Below are 26147 nucleotides of genomic sequence, written 5' to 3' on the forward strand. Positions count from 1 at the left end.
TATAGATAAGAACGGACAAAGCAGACAGTCTCTATTAGTGGTTGGCTTAGATTGTTACAAATGCTATCAAATTCAAACATCGAACTGTCAGCTGAGATGTTGGAGCCCAAATGAATAGACGGTGAGATCTCATAACAACTAAAGATGATGATGTATACAAATGTGGAAACGTTCCTGACTATTTTCAAACATAAAATCATATATGAAAATTTACCTTATAAAGACGGGCACACGAATTATGATGGATATTTATCTAATTTGGTATGTTATTTAATTGTAAGTAAATTATGCTATAAATTAAATCTCGCCAATTTCCACGTTAATTTTCATCTCATTTTAACGGAAAAAAACTATTTAAATATATCATTTAGAAACAAATTTCAAATTCGAAAGATCAAAACTAAATATTTTAAAAACATCTCGACATTATTAAACCTATACCAAACTTTATATCTATTTTACGTATTTAAAAATCTTAATTTTTGTAATAACATTTAAAGTGAGAAGATTTAAATTTGTAACATTTTGTTAAAATATTAACCAATGAAACTAAATTCATAATTTATTATGTTGTGAATTAAAAATATACAAAATCTACTCTTAATGAATATATAATTATTATATGTCACTCATCAATAATTGGAAATATAGTTTAATTACTTGGAATGAAAAAATTTAAGAGGTTAGATCTCCGTTAAATTAATAAAATTATCATTAAATTTTGTTAAAAAAAATCGATATTAAATATTTAGAAATAATCTATGAGACATGTCCCTATGATATTTGGTTATTTAAGTTATTAAAATTTTAAAAGTTAAAAAATATATTTTTATTAATTGAGTATTAATTTTATTTTAGTTTACGAAATTTGGGTATTAATAAATAATAAATATTTTCCCGTACGAAGCACTAAAAACACATACAAAAAACCTCAGATAAAACCCGCTTCTGTACAGCCACCATTCTTCTATTTCATCACATAGTTCTCAAGAAACTGAGTGCGACGACCAGATAGAGGAGTAGAAGACATTCCTAAATGCTGGAATCATGATGTTTATGGCTTCAAACGCACTTAATTTAATGCAATTATCGCATCCCGTTCTTCCTTCCACTACATCTCTCGGTCGAATTCAGCTAGTTTCATCCTGTTCTTCATCGTGTGCCAATCATGGTTCACCTACCAAAACTCGTTCCAGAGACCGCATCTTTACTTTCCCCAAGTTCCGGCAGCACAGAGTTTTCACTCCAAAAGCTTCAAGTTCGGACACAGATGCGGTGATAGCCTCCACAAATGTCGAGGAAGACGTCGAGTCAGCTCAGCTATTCGAGGTTTTTTTTCTTTCTTTTCCTTTCTATGTTTAAATTCTGATTGATGTTTCATTAGGGAGATTCGAGGACTTTAAGAAGAGAAAGGTAATTTTGGCGTATGTATTTGGTGCCGGCTTACTGAATAAGTCGAAGAGGCAGAAACGTTAGCTGATGTTGAGCGAGAGAGAAGTGTTCTATAGTTCCTGAAATTGAAACTCGTGTTTAGAAAACGAACTTTTACATGACGACTAAAACCTAAAAGTAGCCACTACATGGAAGGCGTTTGTTGCATAAATTCGTTATGTTGATTGTCTTTAATTTTTGCAATGACGAAGACATCGTTATGTCTAATGAAAATCAATAGACTAGGCATATGTTTGGCTCTCAGTGACTCAACGCGTGCCTGCACATGTATTTAACAGCAATTGAAGAACTTCTTTTCTAGGTGAAAGTCAATACTAATTTGATTCTCTAACTTTTTTTTTTCTCTCTTGATTTTTCAGAAATTGAAGGATGATGAGAGACAACGGATAAATAAGTTGGAAGAACTTCAGAGGAAGGCGAATTTGCAATTAGAGAGGCAGCTTGTAATGGCTTCTAGTTGGAGTAGGGCCTTATTGACCATGCGTGGAAAATTAAAGGGAACTGAGTGGGATCCCGAGAATTCTCACAGAATTAATTTTAGTGATTTTTTGACACTGCTTAATTCGAGCAATGTCCAGTTCATTGAGTACTCAAATTACGGTCAGACAATGTCAGGTAGTCACTGTTTATATTTCAGAACGCATGCACGTTTCTTGTTTTCAAGTTTATTTAAAAGCAAGAAAAAGAAAAAAGAGAAAAAAAAAGACTACAGTTAGCAAATTGGAAGGGGTACTGTAATCACAATTTTCTAGAGCCTCTTAAGATATTTTGTTGTAAATTAGTTTTTTAAGACATTCTCGCTGTTCTGTCTCTAACAATTGATTGTTAGTTACGTATTCAAGAAATTCTCTTTCAGCGATCTCTGTAGAAGGGTATAATATTTACTTCCTGAAAAATTTCTGATAGTTGATTGTTATACATGTGCAGTTATTTTACCATATTACAAGGATGGAACAGGTGGAAATGCAAAGAATGAAGTCATCTTTCGGCGTCATGTGATTGATCGTATGCCAATTGATTGTTGGAACGATGTCTGGAAAAGGTTACATCAACAAATAGTAAATGTTGATGTAATTAATGTGGATGCAGTCCCTGCAGAAGTCTATTCATCTGTTGCAACTGCAGTTATTTGGTCTATGCGACTAGCACTCTCTGTTGCACTGTATCTTTGGATTGATAACTTGATGAGACCAATATATGCAAAGTTGATACCTTGTGATTTGGGAGTTCCTACAAAAACAACTAGACCACCACTCCAGCGCCAGACACTTGGATCTTTAGGAAAGAGTCGGTAGGTAGATATCTTTGATTAATTTTTTGAATATTTCCTGTCTGGTTAATGTTAATTTTGTTCAGTTGGTTGACACTTCTGCTAAAGCTTCAATGTAGACTGCGGCTCTTTTAATTGCTTTAGTAGTCTCCTATTTCTCTAATTCAGAATGCTTATAAATAGTTTTGTGCTAGTGGACCGACGTTCAATACTTTCATTTCTTTAAAGGAAGGTCTCTCTCTCTCTCTCTGGTTTCTGAATCCAATCCCTATGTGTTGTTACATATTTTTGTTGTAATGATCATCTTTTGTGCCATTCCTGGAATTTGAAATTTAATCTTTATGACTTTTTACCAGGGCAAAATTTATATCAGCAGAAGAAACTACTGGTATCACTTTCAGTGATTTTGCTGGACAGGAGTATATAAAGAGGGAGTTGCAAGAGATTGTACGAATTCTCAAAAATGACGAAACCTTCCAAGAAAAGGGCATCTATTGCCCAAAAGGAGTACTACTCCATGGGCCTCCTGGAACTGGTAAAACGCTACTGGCTAAAGCTATTGCTGGTGAAGCTGGACTTCCATTCTTTGCTGTAAATGGAACGGATTTTGTAGAGGTGAGGTTTGTTGCTCATCCAACTTGAAAGGGAAAGGGGTTCACAAAAAGACTAAAATTAGCAACAAAAAAAAAAAAGAAAAAAAAAAAAAAAAAAAAAAAAAAAGAAAAAAAAAAAAAGGAAGAGGCATTACGAGTACAAAATTTGAGTGAAGAGTACACATAAAAAAGGCCGGTCATCTTGTTTGCCAAATCCCACACTTCCTTTCTAGTCCGATGGTTTGTTATAAAAAATCGTGGAATTTCCCATTCCTTTTGCTAGTTTTTTTCACTGTCCTGGTTAATAAAAAGAGGAAGGTTTGATTCAAATACACATTTTATTTGAAGATCAAATGATAATATGGAAGTAGAAATATTGCTTCTTGAGGCCAAATGAAAAGCGCTTATTCTGCACCAGTCTCACTTATTCTATTTAACGGTGCTCAGTCTTTTGGGTACAGCATCTGAGTTCAGCCCATTCACTCTTTCTGGAATGAGCTGACTGGGTTGATATGAATCACCAAGAACACCGAATTGTTATTCATATTTTATCTAATAATTTTGATGTAATTTTATTGTTTTTCAATTTTATCCTTTTCATGATATTAAGTAGGGGCATTATTGTAGTTTTGATATGGTCAATGTGGCATGAGGGTTTCATTGGGAGGCTATCTAGACCCTAGCCATCAGGTTGTTTTGGAAATAGATTGTGATGATTGAATTTTAGCCTTGGTGCTTCTTTCAAGTTTAACCAAAAAAGCTTGTTGAATTTTGCAATTCATGCATTGAGTTGAATGCCAAGAACGTTCAAGTAGGATTGATCATCCTATTTTGTGGAGTGTTCATATCTTGGGCCAAGCAACTTGTTCTGTCTCAGGAGTTTGATCTTAAGGCAATCCTTGTCTAACTTAGTCCTTAGGGTTGAAATTGAATAGATTTAGAGGTTTTAGTGTTTGTGAATTAAGTTCACATAACCAAAGGGTTCCTAATTTCAATTCACTCAGGTTTTCATAGTAAGAGTGGTTAGTTATAAAATCATGTGTTGTTGCAACATGAATAAAAATCATTGTTTAAATGTAGATTGATGTACTTGATTAAAGAAAATGGATTCAGAAACGTTAGCAATTTGTTATTTATTTCTCCAGATGTTTGTGGGAGTGGCAGCCTCCCGTGTGAAGGATCTTTTTGCTAGCGCCAGATCATATGCACCTTCCATTATATTTATTGACGAGATAGATGCCATTGGTAGCAAACGTGGTGGACCTGATATTGGTGGAGTAAGGAAAACACACTTTTTTCTTCATCCCATTTTCTAAATAATGTGTTTACCTCAAAATTTTCCTCCTGCATTTTTATTTGGTATTTCATTTTTTCTGCCATGTGCTTATGTGATTATTACATGGAATTGAACTTTAAGTTCATTTTATGTGATATCTTCTTATTGGCCTTTTACTCCGTAATCTATTCTCTTGTAAGTTTCAAATTGAGTACAAAGTTTACTAGAAGCAGGGAGTGGATGACCTCCTTGATTCTTTGTTTATTGTTCACCCTCGATTTAATATATTTGTCATTTTCAATAACAGTTCATAAGATCTGCTAAATATAAATTTTTATTTGGCCAACCTCAACTTGCATATAGTTGACTGAAGCCTCAGAGTATTTAGGCTTTCTTAGGACAAGAAAGTGAGATATCCTGCTGAAGTGTGAAACTAGAAATAATCATTATTAAAATAAAGCATGGAATTTTGTGCGATTAGTCACTATAATCATCTTTGCCTTTCCCTTTCCTATGTCTGTTCCGTTGGTGAGACCACAGTCAAATATTAGTTTTTCCTTCCTCGGTTGGTGAATTTCTAAAGCTATTAAGTAGCTCTACAACGTTTTATTGTTTGTTTGTTTGTTTTTTTTTTAAATTTATTATTATTATTTATTTAATTATTTTAATATTAGCTTATCATAAGATTCAGGTAAGGGAAGGAAAATAATTCTGTTACGGGCCCAAGTTTGTGATTGAGTTATGGGTCTCTCGTAAGTGGAGGTAGATGATGTTTGTCTAGGGGAAGAAGTAGAATTCGTCTTTCGACCTATGTTGGATTTGTAAGGCTCAAGTAGAGGGAACCTTAATACCTCTGAGTTAAAGTACTCAAGATTAAGTTGAAAACTTTTAGGTACAATGTTGCTATATCAATTGAACCATGACTCAATCTTGACCAAAAACTCGAAATGACCTGATGTGTTTGAAAGGTTGTCGTCTCAATATCGGGAGGATCCATGGCAATTTGATAATTCCCGGATAGCAAGTCTAACTTTGTGAAGAACTTTGTTCCTCCCAATTCTTCAAGTAGTTCATCAATGACTGATATTGGAAATTTGTCTTTGATGGTCTTTGTATTGAGTTCCCTGTAATCCACACATAAGCGCCATGAATTATCAGCTTTCAGAACTAGAATTACCGGAGAAGAAAAAGGAGACCAGTTGGGACGGATGATCCCTTGTTGTAGCATGGCTGCACATTGGCGTTCTATCTCATCCTTTTGTTCGTGGGGATATCTGTAGGGGCGCACCACCACGGGTGTAGCTTCAGTCTCCAAGGGAATTCGGTGATCACAAGATGGGCTAGGAGACATCCCCGTTGGTTGATCAAAGAGAGAAACATTTTCCACTAGCAATTTCTGAAGTTGCATGTCCTGGATAGTGGTTGGATGCAAGGAATTGAGTTCAGGCGCCTTCTGCCATAGTGGAATGTATTCCTTTGAGCTCCACTTGTCGTCCCTGTATAAAAAAAAGACATACACATGATATTGAAGTATTTATTATTTAGATTTAGTTACCCATTATATAGGTATTTATTTAGATTATCCAGTATCTAGAGAATTGAGATAATTTATCGATTTAGATTTAGTCGATTTTTCCTATAAGAGGGACGTGGAATTCTCTAAAAATAATTTAAAAAAAAAAACAGTCTAATTTAGACTTGCAACAACAACAGTAATTTGTGATTGACCTGTAACCAAATCCATTGAAATGGTAAAATAAACCTTAGTCTCAAACGATAAAAAAAAAAAAAAACATGCAACTTGTTAGAAATTTTGCAGTACTCTTTTTGATGGTGTGCCGAACTATCATCTTTGTGTGTCTGTGGTTGACAGCTGGAAATGATTACTATTGAATATGGACCTGATTTTGTAGCTTCAAATGCATCTATATTAAGGGATATGCTGTAAAGTGGCTTTGCTATGGAACTCTGCTCCTCACTTAACATGCACGAACTTGAATATTCATTGCATGCAATATAGATTTAATAGAATGTGTTATGCAGGGTGGTGCAGAAAGGGAACAAGGCCTACTTCAAATATTGACTGAGATGGATGGATTCAAGGTTTCTACTGCACAGGTATGTAGAGAACGTGAACTTATTGTTATTGTATAGTATCCTATCTGGAAGTCTTCTTAATTTCCAGCCACAGATTCTCATCTATATATGTCCATATTTTAGAATATAGGTTGTTTCCTTTCCAATTTTCTAGGATTTATTAATCTAAATTTTGCTTAATATTCATTATTCAGTCCACATAAGAGGAGCAGGATAGTTATTTTAGAATACGAGAGATGGGAGATCCAGGTGTTTATAGCCTGCAGTGGTACATGGAAGCGGAAGTCATTACTTTTTAAATTGGGAGCTGTTAATCATGGAAGAAGTTGTGTTTTCATAGAAAGCATTCACTGACTTTCAAAGTTTTCTTATTTTGATATAGTTTTCCTTCTTTTTCTTTCTCCTAGTGGAGTTTGTATTTCTAGAGCATTAGTTTTTTTTTTTTCTTTTTCCATTTCCTTAATGAAATGTTACGTTTCTCGTTAAAAAAAAAAAAAAGTTTTCTTTATATCATAGAAAATATTAACTCTCTTGGGTCAATTAAGATCCGAAAGAGCTCCCCCATATAAAAAAATCATCCCACCTAGATTTTTAGGAATTTTTTCTCATCTTTTCTTAAACTTAAAGAGTTAATTTCTGATTGATCGGTAAATCTGAATTTTTCAGGTGCTAGTTATTGGTGCAACAAATAGACTTGATATTCTCGATCCTGCTCTGTTGAGAAAGGGCCGTTTTGATAAAATTATAAGAGTTGGTTTGCCATCTAAAGATGGAAGATTGGCCATATTAAAGGTATACAGATAGTTGGTTCGTTCTTAGAGTCAGAAAACTCCTAAAAAGTTATGATATCTTATTAGGATCTGCATGTGATTGCAGGTGCATGCTAGAAATAAATTTTTTCGTTCTGAGGAGATTAAGGAGGCTCTACTCCAAGAAATTGCTGAGCTAACTGAAGATTTCACAGGGGCAGAATTGCAAAATATACTGTACTAATAAGAAAATATTTAAGCTGTGACTATATTTCAACCAGATTTTTTATGTGCATTTTATACTTCAAAGGAGAGTTGCGTATTTATTTATTTTCAATTTTGGACAGAAACGAAGCTGGAATTTTGACTGCCAGAAAGGATCTGGACCATATTGGACGTGAAGAGTTGCTTGAAGCATTGAAAAGGGTTAGTACATATTTGCCTGCCCCCACTCCCTCCATTCTTCAGGAGCTTAGATACAGCAATTTTTCCTTGTAAAAGGATAAACGCATTGCACTATTTTTTGTTGGGTTGCTGCATTATCAACATTTCTCTACTTGCTCAATGGTTTGCAGCAAAAGGGTACCTTTGAAACTGGTCAGGAAGATAGTACTGAAATTCCAGAAGATTTGAAACTAAGATTGGCATATAGGGAAGCAGCTGTTGCGATTCTGGCTTCCTATTTTCCAGATACCCACCGCCCATTCATCGAGGTAGTGTTGTTGTCTTGTTCGAAAGTTTTATAACATTTCCTTGGTAAAAGGCATGTTAACTATTTTTTATTCTTATCCTTGCAGACGGATATAAAATCAATCCGTAGTCAGCCAAATATGCGTTATGCTGAAATTCCAGGGAGAGTGTTTTCAAGAAAAATAGATTATATTAATTCCATTGTCCGTGCATGTGCTCGTAAGTTATATAAAATTCTTATGCTTTACTTTATAATTTTCTATGGGTAATTTTCAATTGTGAGTTGCTATGTGTGGTGAAATTTAACTTTGGGTAAATTGCATGAACCACCCCACAGTAAATCCTTGGAGAAGCTTACGAGGGATTTCCTTTGGGAAGAAATTGAGAAAGGGAGAGGATCGTATCTAGCTTACCAATTCAATATTGTAGTCATTGAAATATGAATTGTTTTATTGGATTCAGGGTTTTTTTTTTTTTTTTTCTTTTGTATAAATAAATGGAACCGATACCTGATGTTAAAACCTTATTTTAAATGAATCTAGACAGAGTATAAAGTGTCAAGTATGAAGAGTCGCGAATTTAATGGCTTTGCCTTTATTGGTTCAGCTTGTCAGTTCCCCACTCCCACCTCCGTCCTACATTGTCTATTAAATGTTGATAATTCATTTTTAAAATGTGAAATCAAAAATCAATTTTGCTTCCAGGGTAGTCTCTTGCACGTTGGCATTCACTCTTTAAAATTATATTAGAATCACTACTTTATTCACTGGCTTCATTTAAGTTATTAATACTTCTCACTGGATTTCTCACAGCACGAGTAATTGAGGAGGAAATGTTTGGGGTTGATAATATGTGCTGGATCTCTTCAAAGGCCACGTTAGATGCTTCCAAGTTGGCAGAATTTTTGATTCTGCAGACAGGGATGACAGCTTTTGGCAAAGCATACTACAGGAATCATGGTGATCTTGTTCCAAATGTTTGTCTTCATGATTGAAACTCAATACTCTTCAAGTTTTTATGACTGTTATTTTCTAAATAATAAAATATTTCAATAACTCGGTTACTTTGGATACCTTCTACAGCTTGCATCCAAACTTGAAGCACTTCGTGAAGAATACTTGCGTTATGCCGTGGAAAAATGTTTTTCAGTCTTGAGAGAATACCATTCCGCTGTAGAGACAATCACAGGTCATATTGGTTTATGTAATTCTTTATTTTAATTTATACAACAATTGTCAACTGTTGAAAAATCTTCTCAGTAGTTTAGCTTAAATATTGAGATGCACTGGAAATTAACAAAGTTGATTTCTTTTAATGAGTCGGTATCGTGCAAGATCTATCACTTATTGAATATGCAGCATTTGTATTATGCAGATGTTTTACTTGAAAAGGGAGAGATAAGGGCTGAGGAAATTCGGGACATATATGAAAAGGCTCCTCGGTTTCCACAGGTGGTTTTTCTTGACTTCAGAAAAATGTATTTCCATCATTGGCAGATTATCATAGCTTGTTTACTTTCACATGGTAGTTGTTCGGTTTGTCTCTTTGTTTTTTAAATTGCATATATTAAAAGTGGGAGTTCCTTCCCCAGGTGCATCTGAAGTCTTATGACGATCTCTTTTAAAGCTGACTTGACTAAGAAATCAATGCCTGAATTTCCTAGAAAACATCCCCAATATCCATTGAGGGGTTTGTTTAGGGGTTCAAAATAGTCTCTTTTTGACAAAAGATTGTTGATTCCTTCACCATCTAAATTCATGCTCTTGATTTTTCGGTTATGGGAATTTGACATTGTAAACTAGATAGTGATGTAATTTGACATAGTAAACTAGATAAGAAATTCTTAATCCGTAGTTTAGGTATTTAAAATATTTATTAATGGTCTCAAAGATAGTGATGTGGAAATATTAAATGAAACACCCAATGTAGTTTGGATTTATGTTATTCAATAATTTCACTTGTGAATGTTCAGATATTCTGTGTCTTCAAACTATTTAAGGAAATTTTTGGTTGCACCTTATCAGCCTACTGTGCGTCCAATTGATGAACATGGAGCTCTGATGTATGCTGGACGGTGGGGAATTTATGGAGTTACACTTCCTGGAAGGGTTACATTTGCACCTGGAAATGTTGGATTTGTGACTTTTGGTGCGCCTCGACCTATGGAGGTAACATCGATCTATAATGCTCAGATTTACCTAAGCCATAATGTTGAAGTACTGATAATTGGATCTTTCCTCGGTGAATTGAACCCTTATGCAGACACAAGTTGTTAATGACGAAACTTGGAAACTAATTGATGATATCTGGGAAAAAAGGGTTCAGGAAATCAGAGCTGAAGTTTCTGCAGATGTTGAAGAAGATAAAGAGAAGCCGCAACTTCTGATGGCCAGTCATTTCCTTTGAATGTAAGAACAATTTCCTTCATCTGTTAGCTCTCGCACTCATAGTCTTTTACTCATGCACCCATTTTAGCCTTTTCCTTTTCTTGTTAATTGAAAACATACATAGCAATGAATCATTGATAATGAGAAGTATATACAATAGTACAAATATGTAGTGGGACGAGAAAACCTCAAACGAAAGAAACTGAAATTACAGGAGTTTGTCCTAGTAGAGTGGATAAGAAGTCTTGCCAAACTCTTACATTTACATTTTTGACCAATAAAAAGTATCAAAAGAAAAAAGAACTCTATCCCAAACAACTTATCATTCGTCATTTCTTCCTAAAAAAATATGCTTGTTTATCTGAGCTTTATGACCTAATTAAACGTAGTACTGTTAATATTAGTCCTTCACTTGCAATCTTACGATAAATATCCCTGCAAAATAGTGGGTGTAGATCTTCTGGAATTACCGGGCAACATTAAACTGAAATAGTACCTTAGCCCATTTTAACCTTATCCTGTTATTGTCTTCGTGCATTCTCCCTGTTATAAATAATATCTATTTCCAACTCTAAAATTTCTAAGTGGAAGAAATAGCTGCTCAATTATTTGATTGGGAGGAAGAATGAAGAAAAATCAAAGAAATTCTTATTTCTAATTTGAATTTTGCAATGATCCCATAAAATCAGATACTTTCCTGAAGAAATTGGTCTACCATTTATGACTCTACCTCTCATTCTCTCTGTGTTTGTATCATAGGATCTTTACCAGGGTTTGAAATTTTATTATCATGTCATCTTTTTCATGCAGAGTGCAGCTTGTACACTCTTAATAACTTTTCCCTTTCATTTTTCCCGAGTACTTTCACTTGAACGCAGGGAAGCAATTGATAATTTCTGTTTACTCTTCTCTTGCAGATCATAAATGTTGGCAGTAAATGCCAGATTCCTGGATGTCTAGGAAATTGCATCCTTGATGACTATGTAAGTTGGTGACTTTGTGGGTGCTTATGTTTTACTGCAGATGATGAAGGCTTGGAAAAATTGCACATTTGAGAACTATGTTTGCTGGAGACTTCATGGGTTCTTATATTCCAGTAAAGATGATGCAATAATTTTGTTTTAGGCTGTGAGAAGTTGCTGAAATTACGACTGAATTGCTGGAATTGTCTTTCAGCCTGAGTTAGCATCACTGAGAAGAGGTATTTGTTTGAAGTAGTCCCTGTAAATTGTACCATTTTTTCATCAGGTCATATAAATTTTTATTCAGTTAACGTTTTTCTTGAGTATCGTTCACAAAGTTTTGTACACACCACATCATAATTAATATTTATCAATGAAGAAATATTTTCTTCCTTTCATATATGCTACGCTGCCAACTTGGAAGAAGGGGATTATGATATCTGGAGAAGTGGGCAAAAAAAATTTGAAAAAAGAATTTATTTGTGCATTGTTTATTTGTTGGGCATCGTTATTCTACTACCGTGCTAACCAAGATTACAACGCAACTATAATGTGGTATTTTTCTAGATTCTGAAGTATAATAGAGAGGATTCAATGTCCTCGTGAAGCTTTCTCTCAGGAGGAAACTTGGGGAGAAGATTTGCGATTTTTTTGGCAGATTCTAAATATGATTTATGCTTGTATACTGTGGCTGCTAACTTAGCTTCTGCATTGGCGCACCGGTTTTTGAATGCTAAGATGTGACTGTTTCTGTAATTCTCCTTCCCAAGTAGGTCGGCGAGCTCCGTTTTCTTCGGTGTCCAGCTGCCAGTTCTCAAATTGAAGGCATACAAAGGAAGGAATCTTTGTCCATAATCAGCTATGAATTCTAAAGCTTTTAAAATGAACTCGAACTCCTCATTTGGCATGTAGTAGGGAAAGCTTATTCTTGTCCATCCAGGTTTTATTCCAGCATAGCCCTATTAGGTTGTTAGAGATTTAGTTTGGACAAAGTTCACTGTTTCATGGAATGCAAAATTGAAAGATACCTTAGCAATGGCAGATCTGTAGGCATGCGAGCATTTTTCATCAATGTTGAGCAGCTTGTGACCATAGGGACCGGCACAACTGCATCCTCCTCGAGCCTGAATGCCGAACAGATCGCTCAGGAGCGCTGCAACAAAAGGACCATGAAGAGGTTTTGCTCTCATATACCCTGTCTCTTTCCACATGTAAATCTTTTCAGCCTTTTCTCTGCTGTTAGGTTTACATAATCTATCAGTGATACAGTTGGGCGACGAATTAGTCAAAGAGTAAACGATAAAAGATAATATAGCTTGTCGCTTAGAAGACTTGCTCCCTAAAATGCAGATGCTTCTATTTGGGAGAAGTCTCTTCAAAGCCCTCTCTACGTACTGGTGCTCTTGCTTCTCTATCTCTTGGTTGCTGATATATTCTTTTACCTCAAAAGCCATAGCTGCTCTTATTATTCCTATAATCTGTGGTGTTCCACCGTTTTCCCTCTCTTCTATGTCTTCATTATACAGTGTGTCCTGCAGAAAATCTTCCATGAGCAAAGAAACAGACGTCGAAATATACCGAACTTTTAGTTTCGATCGGACGGATTCCACACGAACAAAACTCAAAATTTGGTGAGCTTTTTTGCATTACCTTTTCACTGAAGCCATTGACATAGTTCACAGTACCACCCCCACAAGTTGATGGAGGAGATGACTTCAACTTATAGAGACTTTTGTTCATCAGAAGGATTCCAGGTGATCCAGGCCCTCCAAGAAACTTGTGAGTACTTAGAACAATCGCATCATAGCCATCAATTTCCCCTGATTGCATATCTATTTGCACATAAGGGCCACTGCATCGTAGTCAAACACTTAGCCAATGCTTTTGATTCAAGTAAATGGGTAAAATTCAGGTACCTTGCAGCAAAATCAAAGCAAACATGGCCTCCATATTCATGGATCAGTGTAGCAATAGCTTTGGTATCTGAATAGATTCCTGTGACATTACTACAAGCTGAGAAAGAACCCAAAATTAGCCTCTTTCCAGCTTTCTTATACGCCTCAAGTTGGGATCTGAGCATCTCAATGTCTAAAACCCCATTTTCATCCATTCCAATTTCTACCACTTCCGCCAAGCTCTGCCGCCATGAGAGGAGGTTGGAGTGATGCTCATAAGGTCCAACAAAAACAACCCACCTTTCTTCTTCCTTTAGGGTCCCTATTACCCTGTCTCTCAGAATGGATGGCACTGCAATTCCCATCACTTCTTGCAGTCTTTTAATGGCGGAAGTTGCGCCTTGGCCACAGAACACAAGCGCTTCTTCTTCTCCACCTCCTAAGCACTTCTTGATGTATGCGATTGCATCGTTCGCCATCTTTGTTGTATGCTGCCCGACATAGCTGTCGCTTGTGTGAGTGTTGCCTGCAGATTTGGTGAACTGAGCAAAGATATTTATCTAAACCATTTCGAAGTTTTTTAGATTGAGAAATCACCATAGAAAGGTAGAACGTTTTGGAGGATGAAATCTTCAATATAACGAAGAGAACGACCAGACGCTGTATGATCAGCATAACACACTCGTCTTTCTCCAAATGGAGAATTAAACTCTGCATCTCTACCTATAATCTGACATCGCAGCCAAACCAGCCTTTCCTCCACCGTGCCGGGAAACAGAGCGCCGTCCTTTTCCATCGTCTGAAATGACCTCGACTGCCCCCAACCTCCGGAACTTCTGGCTACATTACGTTCGGTGCTTGCACTTTCTGAAACGTCTCCGGCGAGGTTGAGAGCTTTTTTCGACATGGGTTTCTCCAGCTTCAACTCCATAGCTTAGCTTCAGAAGAAAACAATGAAATTATGAAACACAAGGCTTTCAAACGGTGGGAAAAAGTTTGAATTTTCTGTGGATTTATACATTTTCGCCCGTTTGGTTGTGGAATGAATTTAATTAGACTCCAATAATCAAACAGGGAGAAGCCATTAAAAAAAAATTAAATTTGATTGATTTTTCATTTTTTTTCTTCTACTTTTATCTACTTATTTTGAAAAAAAAAAAAATCCACGATAATTTTTCTTCTTACCTTGTCAAGATTTTTTACCAAGAAAAATTATTAAAAAAATACTTTTAATCATCAAATTTATAAACTAAAAATAAAAAACTAAATTGTTACATACTTTTATAAGAGTTTAGAGATTAATAGCATTTTTCTTTTTTACTAATAAAAAGTGATATATTTGTATTTAGTATTAAGGGAGAACGAGGATTACGAGTTTGTTTTATGGAATTAATAAATTTAAGTATATATACTTTTAAAATAAAATCCAATGAACTAATCAATCAATAAGTGTTAATTAATGGATTCTAAATAATTTAAGGATGATGTTAATCAAATAACTAATCATAATTACTAAAAAAAATTACTTGTACCCAATATATTTAATTGAATAGGTTTAACCTATTCTAGTTTTAGTTAATTTGTCAATAGTTTTAATTAATTCTTTTTGGAGAAATTTGATAATTAAAAAAAAAATCAATTAAGTTAATATGTTTTATTTAGCTAGATTTCAATAAAAAAAATTTAATATTGTCCAAAAAAAGTCTTTAGCTATAAAAACTAGGGTGTTGGTTAGCTTATTTAATTATTTTTACTTTGTGTTAATATAGATTTATTTAATTAATATCAAATAAATTATTTGAATTTTAATAAGTTTTTTTTTAGTTTCCACATACGTATTCAATACTAACTAACCTTGTTATCATTATTTATAAAATTAATATTTTAAACTCACAAAATAATACTCAACCATACATAATTTTTTTTCAACAAAAAAACCCCAAAAATAATTTATAATTTTCAGAATTAAACCAATATATATATATATATATAGATATATATATATATATATATAGTTTTAGTAAATTTAAAATTTATTAAGTATCCTTGATCTCAATCAATTTCTATATTCTATTTTTAAAAAAAATTAGGAAGAAAAATTATGGGTATTAGATTATTTTAATTTTGAATTTAAAACAGATTATTTAATTCATAGCAAATAGTTGGCCCACTGTAGCCTTACTTTATTTTCGAGTTTAGGGTTTAGGGCTTAGAGTTTACGTAGTTATTATTAAGTCTACATCAACAGATGAATAATAAGATATGATGTCAATAGGATAAATTGTGTCCATAGATACATACAAGTCGATCTTTCACAAGTTGTTAGTAATTACATATATAACGTAAGCATCACTGATTCTTTAATGAATTGTTTGTTTAGATCCAACCATCAATCAAGTCACGAACCAAGCATATGGTCAGACTCTATTTTCATATAATGGATAAAATTAATTACGAGGTTTTAGAACATAATCTCGATATTACAACCATGAACAAATCAGACAATTGAATTTGTCTGCTTTGTTCGATCCAGATGATTTTTAAGAGACAAACACAATCAATTTGTTACGAGTTTATTTTAAAATTATTTTAAACTAACATAAATGAAGGGTTAGTGAATTAAAGTATTGAATGGTTGAATATAATGTGTGAAAAGGAGTTAAAACTTTTTTGGATATTTTGTGTATGACAGCAGGAACCCAACCATTATAATCAAAATGCTTTATCATTCACTTTCTTTTTTACTTTTATTATTTATTTTGTTTATTTAATCTCTAAGCTCCCGATCTAATAAATCCGGTAATACTACTGTTCTTCCTATCGGATATGGGATCCTATTCTCACCTCTTTCTTCTTCCGTTTTTTTTCTTCCGTTTTTTTCATGTTCAATGAATAAGATATCAATTACTATTCTTAAATTTGGGTGTGTAACCGTTTAAGCTCACTGGTAGTAAATATTGTCCATTTTGACCCGTTACGTATGACCGTCGGCCTCACAATTTTAAAACGTGTCTATTAAGAAGGAGTTTGTACACCCTTATAAAAGAATATGCGTAAAAGACAATCAAAATCGAGATTTTAGCATCATAGAGTGAAACAAAGAGGATGAGTAGCAGAAATGAGTGAAAACAGACAAAAAAGAGGAAACAATGATAGCAAAAAACATTGCAAAAAATGGCATTTTGTGTTTGTTGAGTGGCGGTGGTTTATGCCGTCGGCTTTGGCCCGTGACTGTGTGTGTGTGTATATATTTATTATTAATAATATATATTATATTTTCTGGAGAGTCAAACAGTGTTATTATTAATTAAAATGGAATCATTTTTTCTTTTATCTTTTTCTTCTTGCTTTATGTAAACTGTTCTTATTCTTCCTTCCTTCATAATTGATTCACATTACTAATGCTTCTCTCTCTAATTATTTACAAAAAAAAAAGGGGGTTTGTCTAGAGTTCTAGTTAATAATTTCGATACTCGAGGTATTTTTACGGGTTTTCTTTTGTACATCCAACCATATAAGTTTAGTAACCATATTGTAGCGATTGTATCGAGTATTTCGAATCAAAACGCGTAAAAAAATATTGCTTTTGCCCCCACAAAGTGCTATCTTTTCATCGTCCTCTCTACATCCCTCTACATCCCTCTCCATCACTCAAAAGAAAAAAAGAAAAATAAAAAGTTAGCTTTGAGTGAGTGCCTTATTCATTATCCTCTCTCGATTACGTATCTTCATTTGTTTCACGATTTTAAAACGTGTGTGTTAGGGAGAAGTTTCAATGCCTCTTCAACCGACGTGGAATCTCACAATCCACCTATACACCGACAAGAAATTGTTTATTTCTTAGAACCATTAAACAGAGAGATCCTCTGCTTCATAGCTCTGTCTGTCTCTCTTCCATTGAGGAAAAAAGGGAAAAAAAGAAGAGATTTTGAAGGGAAATCTGAAATGGGTATGAAGAATTTGGGGATGTTGTTGTTCCTCTACCTCGTAACCCCAACAACGTTTGTAGCCGCCGACCAAACCCTAATCCAAAAGACGTGCAGAAGCACTCTTTACTACGCCCTCTGCATGTCCTCCCTGAAATCAGACCCCACCAGCCTCACCGCCGACACCAAGGGACTCGCCGCCATCATGGCCTCCATCGGCGCCGCCAACGCCACCGCCACTTCCACCTACCTCTCATCTCAGCTCCCCACCTCGGCCAACAACAACAAGAACAACAGCAATAGAACAAAACTCATCCGACAATGCTCCGAAAAGTACGCATTTGCAGCTGAAGCGCTTCGGGCTTCTCTCAAAGACTTGGCCGAAGAGACTTATGATTATGCGTATATGCATGTGGCTGCGGCGGCGGATTATGCCAATGTTTGCCGGAATGGCTTCAAAGTGTTCCCGACGGTGGCTTATCCGGCGACGCTTCGTCGGAGGGAAGAAGGGCTGAAGCGTATTTGCAGAGTGGTTTTGGGAATTCTGGATCTTCTTGGCTGGTAATCATTGTTGTCTCTCTCTTCATCTAAATCATAATTTTGTTTTTACTTTTGCTTTTTATTTTTTGTAATAAATTTGATCTTTTTTTGCATATTATGTTCTTAAAGGAATTTAATGACTCCTACTTCTTCTGGATTCATATTTGTGTTTTTTTTCGCTCAAAAAATTCGAGTTTGAGTTTCATGTGTTGATCAAAAATATATTTTAGGTTAGACAGATTCCTAATTTTGTAATTTTTTTTTTTATTCAATTTGAACGGTCATTGCATTTCGAGTTTGTTACCGTATTAAAAAAGTATTCGTTTATAAAAAATAAACGTTAAATATTAATTTGTGAGATTCCATTAATATAATATTGGAAGCAAATCTTGTAATTAGATTTAAAACTTCAATTATTAGATAAAGTAAAGATTAGAAAATTGATTTTGAAAATGATCCTTCCATTATTTTTAGGGTCCATATTTGATATTAAATTGGCTTCCATATCCAATAGTTTCCTCCATGTATGAATGTCTCTTTCAAGAAAATAAAAATTGGACAAACCTTTTTGGATTAAACCCTATTTACTCCGACAACTCCGACTCAGAAAAGGTACATAACTTATGCTCACTTTAACAAATTATATTAGCTTTAAAGATATAAGATCGAGACAATAGATTACATTGTCGCGATCTTAATTTCATCGTGTTATATTTCTACCCTAGATAGATGGAAACTCAAGATTGAGACGTGTTATATTCCAAACCTAGATAGATGGAAACTTGATCTATCTCAATCTCGAGGTGAATCTATATCATAAAGTATATACGGGAAGTTTATCATTAAGACTCCTTCCAATAGAAAGTCTAAAAGTACAAATACTTGTGGAACGATTTTTGGCTGGTGACCCCCTTAGAAGCATGAAATTGAAAACATGTTATTCTTCGTGTTAGTTTGTTGGGATAAAAGCACAGAAGAACAAAGAAGCGAAAACTGAATATCGTAGAACTCTTCCCAAGAAGAGCTTACCGAGCCAAATATCATTAGAATCTTAATCACCAGGGAACATGAGATCAAAGATGATACACAAATCATTGTAAAAAAATATCATTTCAGCTACATCAGTGATCCACATTTGATCAAGCACCGCCAACAAAATGCTTGTAATAACTCAGCATAATCTGTAGGGATGAAGAGAATATACAGTTGATAGCATAGCGTACCTCTCTCATGGATCAATAGCCATGGGTGTGATGCGCCTTTTGGCTGGCTTGCTGGTAACAGAGTTGCTTGAAGAGCTTAAAGATACCTGTATACTTTCATTCTTTTCCAATTCATGTCCTCTGCACTCTGATTCTGCAAGATTTTCTCCACTCGAAGGTTTTTCGATCACCATGTTTTCTGGTTTTTCAATCACCATGTTTTCTGGTTTTTCAACGCTTTTGTTTTCTTCATGTCTCTCTTCTACTTCTGTTTTCCTATTTTGATCGTCGTTTACAGTCACCACGCCTGTTAAACTCGTATTCTGATTGGTTGTCATGCCTATTTTATCTTCTACATCGATTGAAGGCAAACTATGAGAAACAAATTAACCAAAGAAAACTATTATTTCGAGAAAACATAACAGGAAGGGAGAAGTAAATAGTGACCTGATAGAGCAAGTGGTGACCCCAGTTCATCGTTTTCAAATTCCACCAAAGTGCAGTAACCATCTTGGGAAGATAGTGCTAAATAATGAGCATCTGCCGACCTTTTAAGAACAATAAACTCAGAATTGAGAAAATGAGAATCTGCCAAAGGGAGTAGTCACGAGATAGGAGCAGAAAATTTACCACGCGACATCTGTTATGGCAGCATAGTGAAGACCAGCCATAATTACTAGCGGCACAACACTTTCAGTGTCATATATGTACAAAGAACTTAAAGTTGCTACTGCAAAGATGATCCGATGTGGAAGCTTAAATAACCCAGCTGCAGAATTCATAATACAAATATTGAAGCCGGTCATTTTCCAAACCAATAAAACTTCTCTTGAAAATTAATCAAGTAATGCATAAAACATGGTAAAAATCATCTGAGCACCTGAATTTAATCCTCTAAGACTAAAAAGCTTTGGACAAAAGCAAACTGCTACAACCGGCTTGCTGGCACCAGGGAGTTGAATAGCAGGCCTGATCGGAAAGATGATATAAATTAAAAAAGGATCGTTCTAGTTTTTAAATCTTTCCAAGATATCACTCACGATAATGTAATTTGGCACGGGTGCAGCAAAAGTTGAACTACCAGTGACAATAAAGATGCTGGATATCACTATCATTATTGCTTCATCATGATTACCATTACTATCAAACTAGTAATAACAAAGAATTAAGTCTTGCCTTGAGAGATCCTTTCTAGAAAATATATACGCTGTATTTACTGGTTCAGATGCCGGCGATATTTTACAAACACCTGAAAAGTGGGCAGAAAATCAACAATCAGAGAAAAAAATACGAATGGAAACTTAATTATGCATGCACATGAGAAATGCTGAATGGAATAGGTAACACGAAAACCGCGATGAAGAATGGAAACCACACGAAAAGCACATTCCTGTTGGGAAACCTAACTGCATCTCTAGTATGAATGGATGTGATCCACTACATGCAATATAAGTATTAATCAAGTTAATAAAGAAATATAGTATGATAAATGCACCAAAACTGCCCCAAACAATTAAGAAAGGTTCATCAAGTCGGAATGAAAATTTTCCTAAGCACCGTGGATAGGTGGTAAATAGCAATCGACATCTACCCCAACCGTTACCTGCAGGCACAAGTAGAAAAGATCCATCAGGTGACCAGGCCAACCTTCGGAAGAAAGATGGCAATGTTTCATCATGAAAGAGGTGGTTTCTGACAGACTGCAGTGTTGAGCATAAATGACACAATCAATAGAGGAAACATCAACATACTAAATGCTTGAACAACTACAATACTCTTGACATCTTCTACCTTAGAATCATCAACTGAAATATTTTCTGCCTTAGTAACGACATGCTGACAAACATAATTCATTTTCTCACTGCTTTTTACTTTGGTTGGGGCTTTATAGGCATAGATTCTGCAACTTCTATCTGAACTCAGAGAAGCAGCATACTTTCCCAGTGGGTCCAATGCCACACCTTGAACATAGTGCAAATGGGCATCTAAAATCTGATGGACAGATCCTGAAGAACATGGAGAAGAACAACCAGAGCTAAATGGTTAATAAAACAAATAAGCTTAATTCTAGTAATAGATTTATCTTTTTCTTTTTCTCTTTTTTCCTTGGAGTGTCTTTTGTTCAACCTTTGCTTACATCCCATATGATGCAGGAATTATCTACGGATCCAGACATCAAATATGCACCATCACTAGACCACTGTAGGTCCAGCACATCCTTGCGGTGAAATCTAGCCAATATAGATAATACTGATATTAGTGGAAATTCTGCAAGAGAACATGACTAGGAAATATTCCTACAATTACGACTTAAATTTGCTCTATCGGGTGTGGTTTTCTTTCTTTTTTCTTTTTAGTTCATGAGCGTTTGGACTGGCCTGCCCAAATCTAACTATTCTCCTAGAACAACTGTCTAACCCTACTATATTTCGCAGCCAAGTAAACCGATAGCATATTAACTCCTAGGTAGGTGGTCACCGTGACTTGAACTAATTTTTCACCATTTACATCAGTGCTAATTGACACTAGGTCATGGAAGTTAATACTGGGTGTTTTAATATCAATTTTTTGAACTTCATGGCTTCTTAACACGTTAAAATAGGGAGGGCGATAAATGGCCTTACGATAATGTCTTCAGGACCTTCCAAGTTTGGCCACTTTCCAAATGGTGCAATTTCCATATGATCAGTTCACCTCCTGTGAGAAATGAAAACTAATATATAAGAAAAAATCTACTGGAATTTAGCAACTGGCTCAAATATGTACTGAAAACACCATCTGCAATTGGCGGAAGTACTACCATCAGCACCAGAGGCAAGCAGTTCTCCTGCAAAAGACAATGGAAATTAACTTCTAAATCTGAAGTAAGAAAGCAAACAAGCAAACAAGCAAATAAAAAATTAGAAGAGATGCTCAAAGGTACCACAAAATATATTAGTTTACACTTCTCCAACTCTAGTGCTCAAAAGCCTTTTTGTAAAAGCACCAAATTGACCCAAATTTTTTTAATGTAAAATAGCAAACTAAATTCACCCAGCCCACCCCATGTGCTGGTAAGGAAGTAACCTTCCTTCCCAAAGTGCTCATTCTCCCTTGAATGGAGAAAGGTAGATGTCAGAATTAACAATAAATTTTAATTTAGTCGATTGTTCTAGCTGCATCAAGATCGTTGGCATATAGATGATCGTTTCAATGTAGTGAGATGGTCAGACGAAAATTCCTAAAAATGGTCCAAGTAGCAGGAGTATAAGGAGCTTAGCTATATATATGTATGTATGTGTATATATGTGTGTGTGTGTGTGTGTGTGTGTGTGTGTGTGTGTGTGGGCTGAGCTCTCAGTCTAGGGTTGGCCAGGTTTTATCTTCATAAAAAAGGTGAGGTCTTTAAGGATGAAGCTAAAGGGTGTGATAGAGAACAGTTTTTATTTCAATTCTTCACCCACGTGAAAATTTTAAAAGGCGATCTACTCCTTTTAAATCTAAAAAAAAATCAAGCAATTAATTTTGAAAATGACTTCTGCAAAAGTGCAACATTGATTGTGATAATACCCATTTCCTCCCTCCCTCTCTTTCCGACCTAATAACCATAAAAAATTCATCAATCGTGTAGAGCCTAATATAAAAACAGTCATTTGTGAGACAAAATTCCTATTTGAAAATTTTGTCCTGGCAATTGGCATTTTCAATCATCCAGATCATTCAAATTGATCATATATTCAAAAACTTGATGTACAATACATATTAGGTTAACGGTTTACAAAAGGGGAAATACCATTTTGAAACACTGAGGTCCTGGAATCTTTACTCAGCCAAATGGTTATACGTTAAAAGACTCAAAATAACTACCATATTAAGCTAATGATTTACAGAAGGGACATTACTTTTTGTAGCACTGATGTAATCAAAATTGCAAACCATAAGATTTCGATAAAATTAAAGCTTGATCTCGATACAGTTGATGAAATCTACCGAACAAAGTACTAATATTTAACAAATAATCCACGAAACGAACTAGCTTCATAACACTAAACATAATGTTGAGGGACGCAGATATATTATACATACCTGAAGGTGAGAAACGCAGGCTATTAACAGCAGAACCATGGTAAGAAAGGCTATTTTGATACGTAGCACCAGGGACATTTTTTTGTCCATCCCCTGAATTCAATAACCAAATCTGATAGAATCAAAGGCATCAGTTAGCCCATTGCCATACATCCAACCAATCAGTCAAATCTAAATAGTCAGAACATATCCCTTAATAGCCAATATTGCAAAAAATAAATTAATAATTGAAGTTGGCTAGCCGAATTTCATAAAGAAAATAAGAATCAGAAGCGAAGAGGGCAATTGAATGTAGACCTTGATATCGAAATCGGCTCCGCCGGTTGCGAGGAGACCTGAAAGTGGATGGAAATCTAGGGTGAGCACTGGCTTTGAGTCGTGCCAGTTGATCTGAAGCGTCCCACCCTTCATTTCTTGTTCCTAATCCCAATTTTGGACAGGGAAGTGAGTAATCGCAGGAGAAAATCTAGGGTTCAAGTGGAGAAGGAAAGAGGAATTTGCTGCTTCTGGAATTTGGCGCCCTTTTGAATGAGGTGTCCAAATGTGTTAAGATCGCGCCCAAATTGGCGCCTTTTTGGAATGCCTTACTTCGAAGAAATCACCAACTCACAAGTGAACATATATGATCTACTAATATTAGCTATTAATTATACGTTTTTTAATTTCCATTTTTTTTAATAAATAAAATAAATTACCCTTTTTAAAAAATCATTAAATTTAATAGCGGACGAAAATGTGAATAACGCCGAGTACGACTTTCCATAACAAAATCGACCTATACCTACTGTCTAAATTTTAATAAGAGGCAGTTTAAGCAATTCTCACGCGCTCTCTTTAAAGAGGTCACAGATACATAGTTGTTTGTCTATCTGTTTTATAGTAGACACTGATTCATTAGAGTTCTTCGCAAGAGCTTTGGAGGCTCGTATTGTCAGATTTGATAAGATTGTGTTTTAACCTTAACACTTATCCAACTTAATTAAAAGAATTAATCAAACATCAGACTCACTCCTATTACTGACCAATGTTCCATAATAATTAGTCTCTCTTTATTATTATTTTATGTTTTTTTTTTAAAATACTCGAAATTACATGGTTTATTAAGAGGCATAAAAATATAAATACTCATTTCATTTATTTCATTAGGGTACCCTTTTAAGATATGTTTAATTCATTGCTTATATTTATCTAATCCTAAAATATTAATGGCTCCCACGTTTTTATTTACTATAATAATAAATGAAATATTTTCGATTAAAACTTTATTTTAAATATAAAATGATCCCACCATTATTTTTTTGTTTGTAAAGATGAGATTAAATTATCACTAAATAAAAATAAATAAATAAATAAAATGGATGGCATTTGCTTAATTAATTAAGCTTAGTATTTTTTTTTGAAGGTACCATTACGACATATTAATTTAAGCATCACTCTAATTCATTAGTAATTACTCGTAATCATGTAATTAATTAAGTAAATATTGATTATCTCACCATCCTGATGGTGTAATAATGGCAGGCGTAGTCTCCATGGACGTGGACGAGGAGGCTGAGCCATCAGCCTTATGGAATGTAAGAGGCCACCCTCCAGCGGCGGCTCCGCCGTCAGTGCTTGGCTGTTGCGGCTGATCACTTGACTGCAGCAACCGGATTTGCCTCTTTAAGAATTTGACATAGCGAATTGCTTCATCCAGCATTGAAGCTGTGTCCATCTTCGTCCCACCAGGCACAAGCCTTTGAAGAATTCTGATCTTCTCACTGATCCTCTCTCGTCGAAGACGAGCTGCAATGCTTTGCGGGTCATCGCTAATCCGTACATTTCGTCGTTTGGGCTTTCGGATAGTCGAAGGATCGATATCCACCGGTTGCATTGCGGCGATCTTATACATCATCTCTTTCATGGCACCAAGCTCTTCTTCCGGCTCTTCGTCATTATCTACCCTAGAACTCGGAGTAGCTATACACAATACAAAAAAAGAATTAAACATATGATGATCGATAATTTAACATGATATCAAAGTAGGAGTAGTGAACATACCGTAGCTGATCAACAGGTGGGTTGAGGAGCTAGGGAATTGTTGATGAGGGTCGGGGAGATGAAAAGGCAACAACGACGACCAAATGGAATCAGGGTCAGGGTCAGGGTCAGGATCAGGGTCAGGGTCGTGGACGTGGACGTGGTGATGACGGTGAAGGATATGATGGTCTTCCATGGCGGAGTGATGGAGATGGGGAGAAGGGTTTGAGAGGTGATGGGGCTCCATGGAGGAGGGTGATGGGGGAGAAGGAAAAGGTAGGGTATGGGGTTTGGAGGGAGTTATGTAAGAAACTAGAAGACTATTGTATTGGTTCTATAAAAGGTTGATGATGAAGAATAAGGGTTTTTAGAGAGAGTTTGGATGGGCAAAGAGGAAAAAGGAGTGAGCTAGGGTTAACATTATTTTCATCCTGTTTTTGGAACACTTTCCCTCCAAGGAATTGCCCCTACCAATCAATCAAACCCCTTACAAATGGGTTACCCTTATTCTTTTCATCTTGTGCTACCCCATTTGCGATCTCTTTTTTTTTACGCTCGACATCTTAATCAACCTAATCGAATGAACCTTCGTTATGATAATGATTATAAGCTTTCTTTCGAGAATAGTAGGAGTGACTACTTACTGAATCGCAGCTAGCAATGCCACACATGTACTATTCGATGTATGAGAGATAAATTACAAAAATGCCCTTGAACAGGATTCAATCCTAATAGTGATTCATTAGCTAATTGACCCTTCGTTATGATAAAGATTATAAGCTTTCTTTCGAGATAGTAAGAGCAACTACTAGTGATGCTACACCTGCATTGTTCGATGTACGAGAGATAAATTACAAAAATACCCTTAAATAGGGAATCTTTGACTCAAAAACCTAATAGTGATTAATCAGCTAATTGACCTTCGTTATGATAAAGATTATAAGTTTTTTTTCGAGAATAGTAAGAGCAACTACTAGATGCTACACCTGCATTGTTCGATGTACGAGAGTTAAATTACAAAAAT

General features: G+C 35.2%; 5 protein-coding genes across 15 annotated transcripts; 2 read left to right on the forward strand and 3 right to left on the reverse strand.

Moving 5' to 3' along the window:
• Nucleotides 1–942: 942 nt before the first annotated feature.
• Nucleotides 943–13515, forward strand: LOC111453429 (probable inactive ATP-dependent zinc metalloprotease FTSHI 4, chloroplastic). 10 transcript variants are annotated; one of them, XR_002712257.1, is made up of 22 exons: nucleotides 943–1329; nucleotides 1812–2067; nucleotides 2380–2743; nucleotides 3079–3337; nucleotides 4461–4592; nucleotides 6635–6709; nucleotides 7355–7480; nucleotides 7565–7674; nucleotides 7785–7863; nucleotides 8013–8150; nucleotides 8235–8346; nucleotides 8940–9103; nucleotides 9210–9315; nucleotides 9502–9578; nucleotides 10152–10295; nucleotides 10390–10535; nucleotides 11432–11715; nucleotides 12250–12416; nucleotides 12510–12653; nucleotides 12738–12873; nucleotides 13015–13255; nucleotides 13389–13515. XR_002712257.1 is itself a non-coding variant. In XM_023094541.1 (18 exons), the coding sequence occupies exons 1-16, from the start codon at nucleotides 1048–1050 to the stop codon at nucleotides 10531–10533; spliced, it is 2568 nt and encodes an 855-aa protein (XP_022950309.1). In that variant the 5' UTR covers nucleotides 943–1047; the 3' UTR covers nucleotides 10534–10535; nucleotides 11432–11440; nucleotides 11538–11874. The 10 variants fall into 10 exon arrangements, 4 of the variants coding, with proteins under 4 accessions (XP_022950309.1, XP_022950307.1, XP_022950306.1 ...); XR_002712256.1 differs by having other exon boundaries at nucleotides 12519–12653; XR_002712258.1 differs by lacking the exons at nucleotides 12738–12873; nucleotides 13015–13255; nucleotides 13389–13515 and having other exon boundaries at nucleotides 11432–11497; nucleotides 11640–11715; nucleotides 12250–12514.
• LOC111453430 (probable cysteine desulfurase) lies at nucleotides 11963–14445 on the reverse strand. Its single transcript, XM_023094542.1, has 5 exons — nucleotides 13969–14445; nucleotides 13393–13897; nucleotides 13127–13328; nucleotides 12505–13008; nucleotides 11963–12435 (listed from the first exon to the last, which is right to left on the reverse strand). The coding sequence occupies exons 1-5, from the start codon at nucleotides 14300–14302 to the stop codon at nucleotides 12040–12042; spliced, it is 1941 nt and encodes a 646-aa protein (XP_022950310.1). The 5' UTR covers nucleotides 14303–14445; the 3' UTR covers nucleotides 11963–12039.
• A 2587-nt stretch (nucleotides 14446–17032) lies between these two features.
• On the forward strand, nucleotides 17033–17996 carry LOC111453451 (cell wall / vacuolar inhibitor of fructosidase 2). Its single transcript, XM_023094572.1, has one exon. It carries the CDS (start codon nucleotides 17317–17319, stop codon nucleotides 17860–17862), a length of 546 nt encoding a protein of 181 aa, XP_022950340.1. The 5' UTR covers nucleotides 17033–17316; the 3' UTR covers nucleotides 17863–17996.
• Nucleotides 17997–18818: 822 nt separating this feature from the next.
• On the reverse strand, nucleotides 18819–23688 carry LOC111453861 (chromatin assembly factor 1 subunit FAS2). 2 transcript variants are annotated; one of them, XM_023095135.1, is made up of 12 exons: nucleotides 23402–23688; nucleotides 23105–23216; nucleotides 21840–21866; nucleotides 21664–21736; nucleotides 21167–21270; nucleotides 20831–21045; nucleotides 20643–20739; nucleotides 20216–20288; nucleotides 19920–20008; nucleotides 19670–19808; nucleotides 19487–19587; nucleotides 18819–19388 (listed from the first exon to the last, which is right to left on the reverse strand). In XM_023095135.1, the coding sequence occupies exons 1-12, from the start codon at nucleotides 23513–23515 to the stop codon at nucleotides 19066–19068; spliced, it is 1467 nt and encodes a 488-aa protein (XP_022950903.1). In that variant the 5' UTR covers nucleotides 23516–23688; the 3' UTR covers nucleotides 18819–19065. The 2 variants fall into 2 exon arrangements, with proteins under 2 accessions (XP_022950903.1, XP_022950902.1); XM_023095134.1 differs by having other exon boundaries at nucleotides 18819–19391; nucleotides 23402–23685.
• An 812-nt stretch (nucleotides 23689–24500) lies between these two features.
• LOC111453678 (transcription factor IND-like) lies at nucleotides 24501–25440 on the reverse strand. Its single transcript, XM_023094870.1, has 2 exons — nucleotides 25145–25440; nucleotides 24501–25063 (listed from the first exon to the last, which is right to left on the reverse strand). The coding sequence occupies exons 1-2, from the start codon at nucleotides 25368–25370 to the stop codon at nucleotides 24597–24599; spliced, it is 693 nt and encodes a 230-aa protein (XP_022950638.1). The 5' UTR covers nucleotides 25371–25440; the 3' UTR covers nucleotides 24501–24596.
• Nucleotides 25441–26147: the final 707 nt, after the last annotated feature.

Source organism: Cucurbita moschata, unplaced genomic scaffold (assembly GCF_002738365.1).
Source record: "Cucurbita moschata cultivar Rifu unplaced genomic scaffold, Cmos_1.0 Cmo_Scf00015, whole genome shotgun sequence".
Taxonomy (NCBI): Eukaryota; Viridiplantae; Streptophyta; class Magnoliopsida; order Cucurbitales; family Cucurbitaceae; genus Cucurbita; species Cucurbita moschata.

What these genes read in the sequence shown, in the direction of transcription:
- LOC111453429 (XM_023094539.1), top strand. Translation starts at nt 1,048, where the DNA reads ATGATGTTTATGGCTTCAAACGCACTTAATTTAATGCAATTATCGCAT. An exon ending in GGATCTTTAGGAAAGAGTCG is followed by an intron (nt 2,744 to 3,078) that starts GTAGGTAGATAT and finishes ACTTTTTACCAG; the next exon opens with GGCAAAATTTATATCAGCAG. An exon ending in TGCTTGAAGCATTGAAAAGG is followed by an intron (nt 7,864 to 8,012) that starts GTTAGTACATAT and finishes AATGGTTTGCAG; the next exon opens with CAAAAGGGTACCTTTGAAAC.
- LOC111453430 (XM_023094542.1), bottom strand. Translation starts at nt 14,302, where the DNA reads ATGGAGTTGAAGCTGGAGAAACCCATGTCGAAAAAAGCTCTCAACCTC. An exon ending in TGCTTTGATTTTGCTGCAAG is followed by an intron (nt 13,329 to 13,392) that starts GTACCTGAATTT and finishes ACTACGATGCAG; the next exon opens with TGGCCCTTATGTGCAAATAG. An exon ending in ACAGATCTGCCATTGCTAAG is followed by an intron (nt 12,436 to 12,504) that starts GTATCTTTCAAT and finishes ACAACCTAATAG; the next exon opens with GGCTATGCTGGAATAAAACC.
- LOC111453451 (XM_023094572.1), top strand. Translation starts at nt 17,317, where the DNA reads ATGGGTATGAAGAATTTGGGGATGTTGTTGTTCCTCTACCTCGTAACC.
- LOC111453861 (XM_023095134.1), bottom strand. Translation starts at nt 23,515, where the DNA reads ATGAAGGGTGGGACGCTTCAGATCAACTGGCACGACTCAAAGCCAGTG. An exon ending in TTTCAGTTGATGATTCTAAG is followed by an intron (nt 20,740 to 20,830) that starts GTAGAAGATGTC and finishes TCAACACTGCAG; the next exon opens with TCTGTCAGAAACCACCTCTT. An exon ending in GCCATAACAGATGTCGCGTG is followed by an intron (nt 19,588 to 19,669) that starts GTAAATTTTCTG and finishes TGTTCTTAAAAG; the next exon opens with GTCGGCAGATGCTCATTATT.
- LOC111453678 (XM_023094870.1), bottom strand. Translation starts at nt 25,370, where the DNA reads ATGGAGCCCCATCACCTCTCAAACCCTTCTCCCCATCTCCATCACTCC. An exon ending in CCACCTGTTGATCAGCTACG is followed by an intron (nt 25,064 to 25,144) that starts GTATGTTCACTA and finishes TATTGTGTATAG; the next exon opens with CTACTCCGAGTTCTAGGGTA.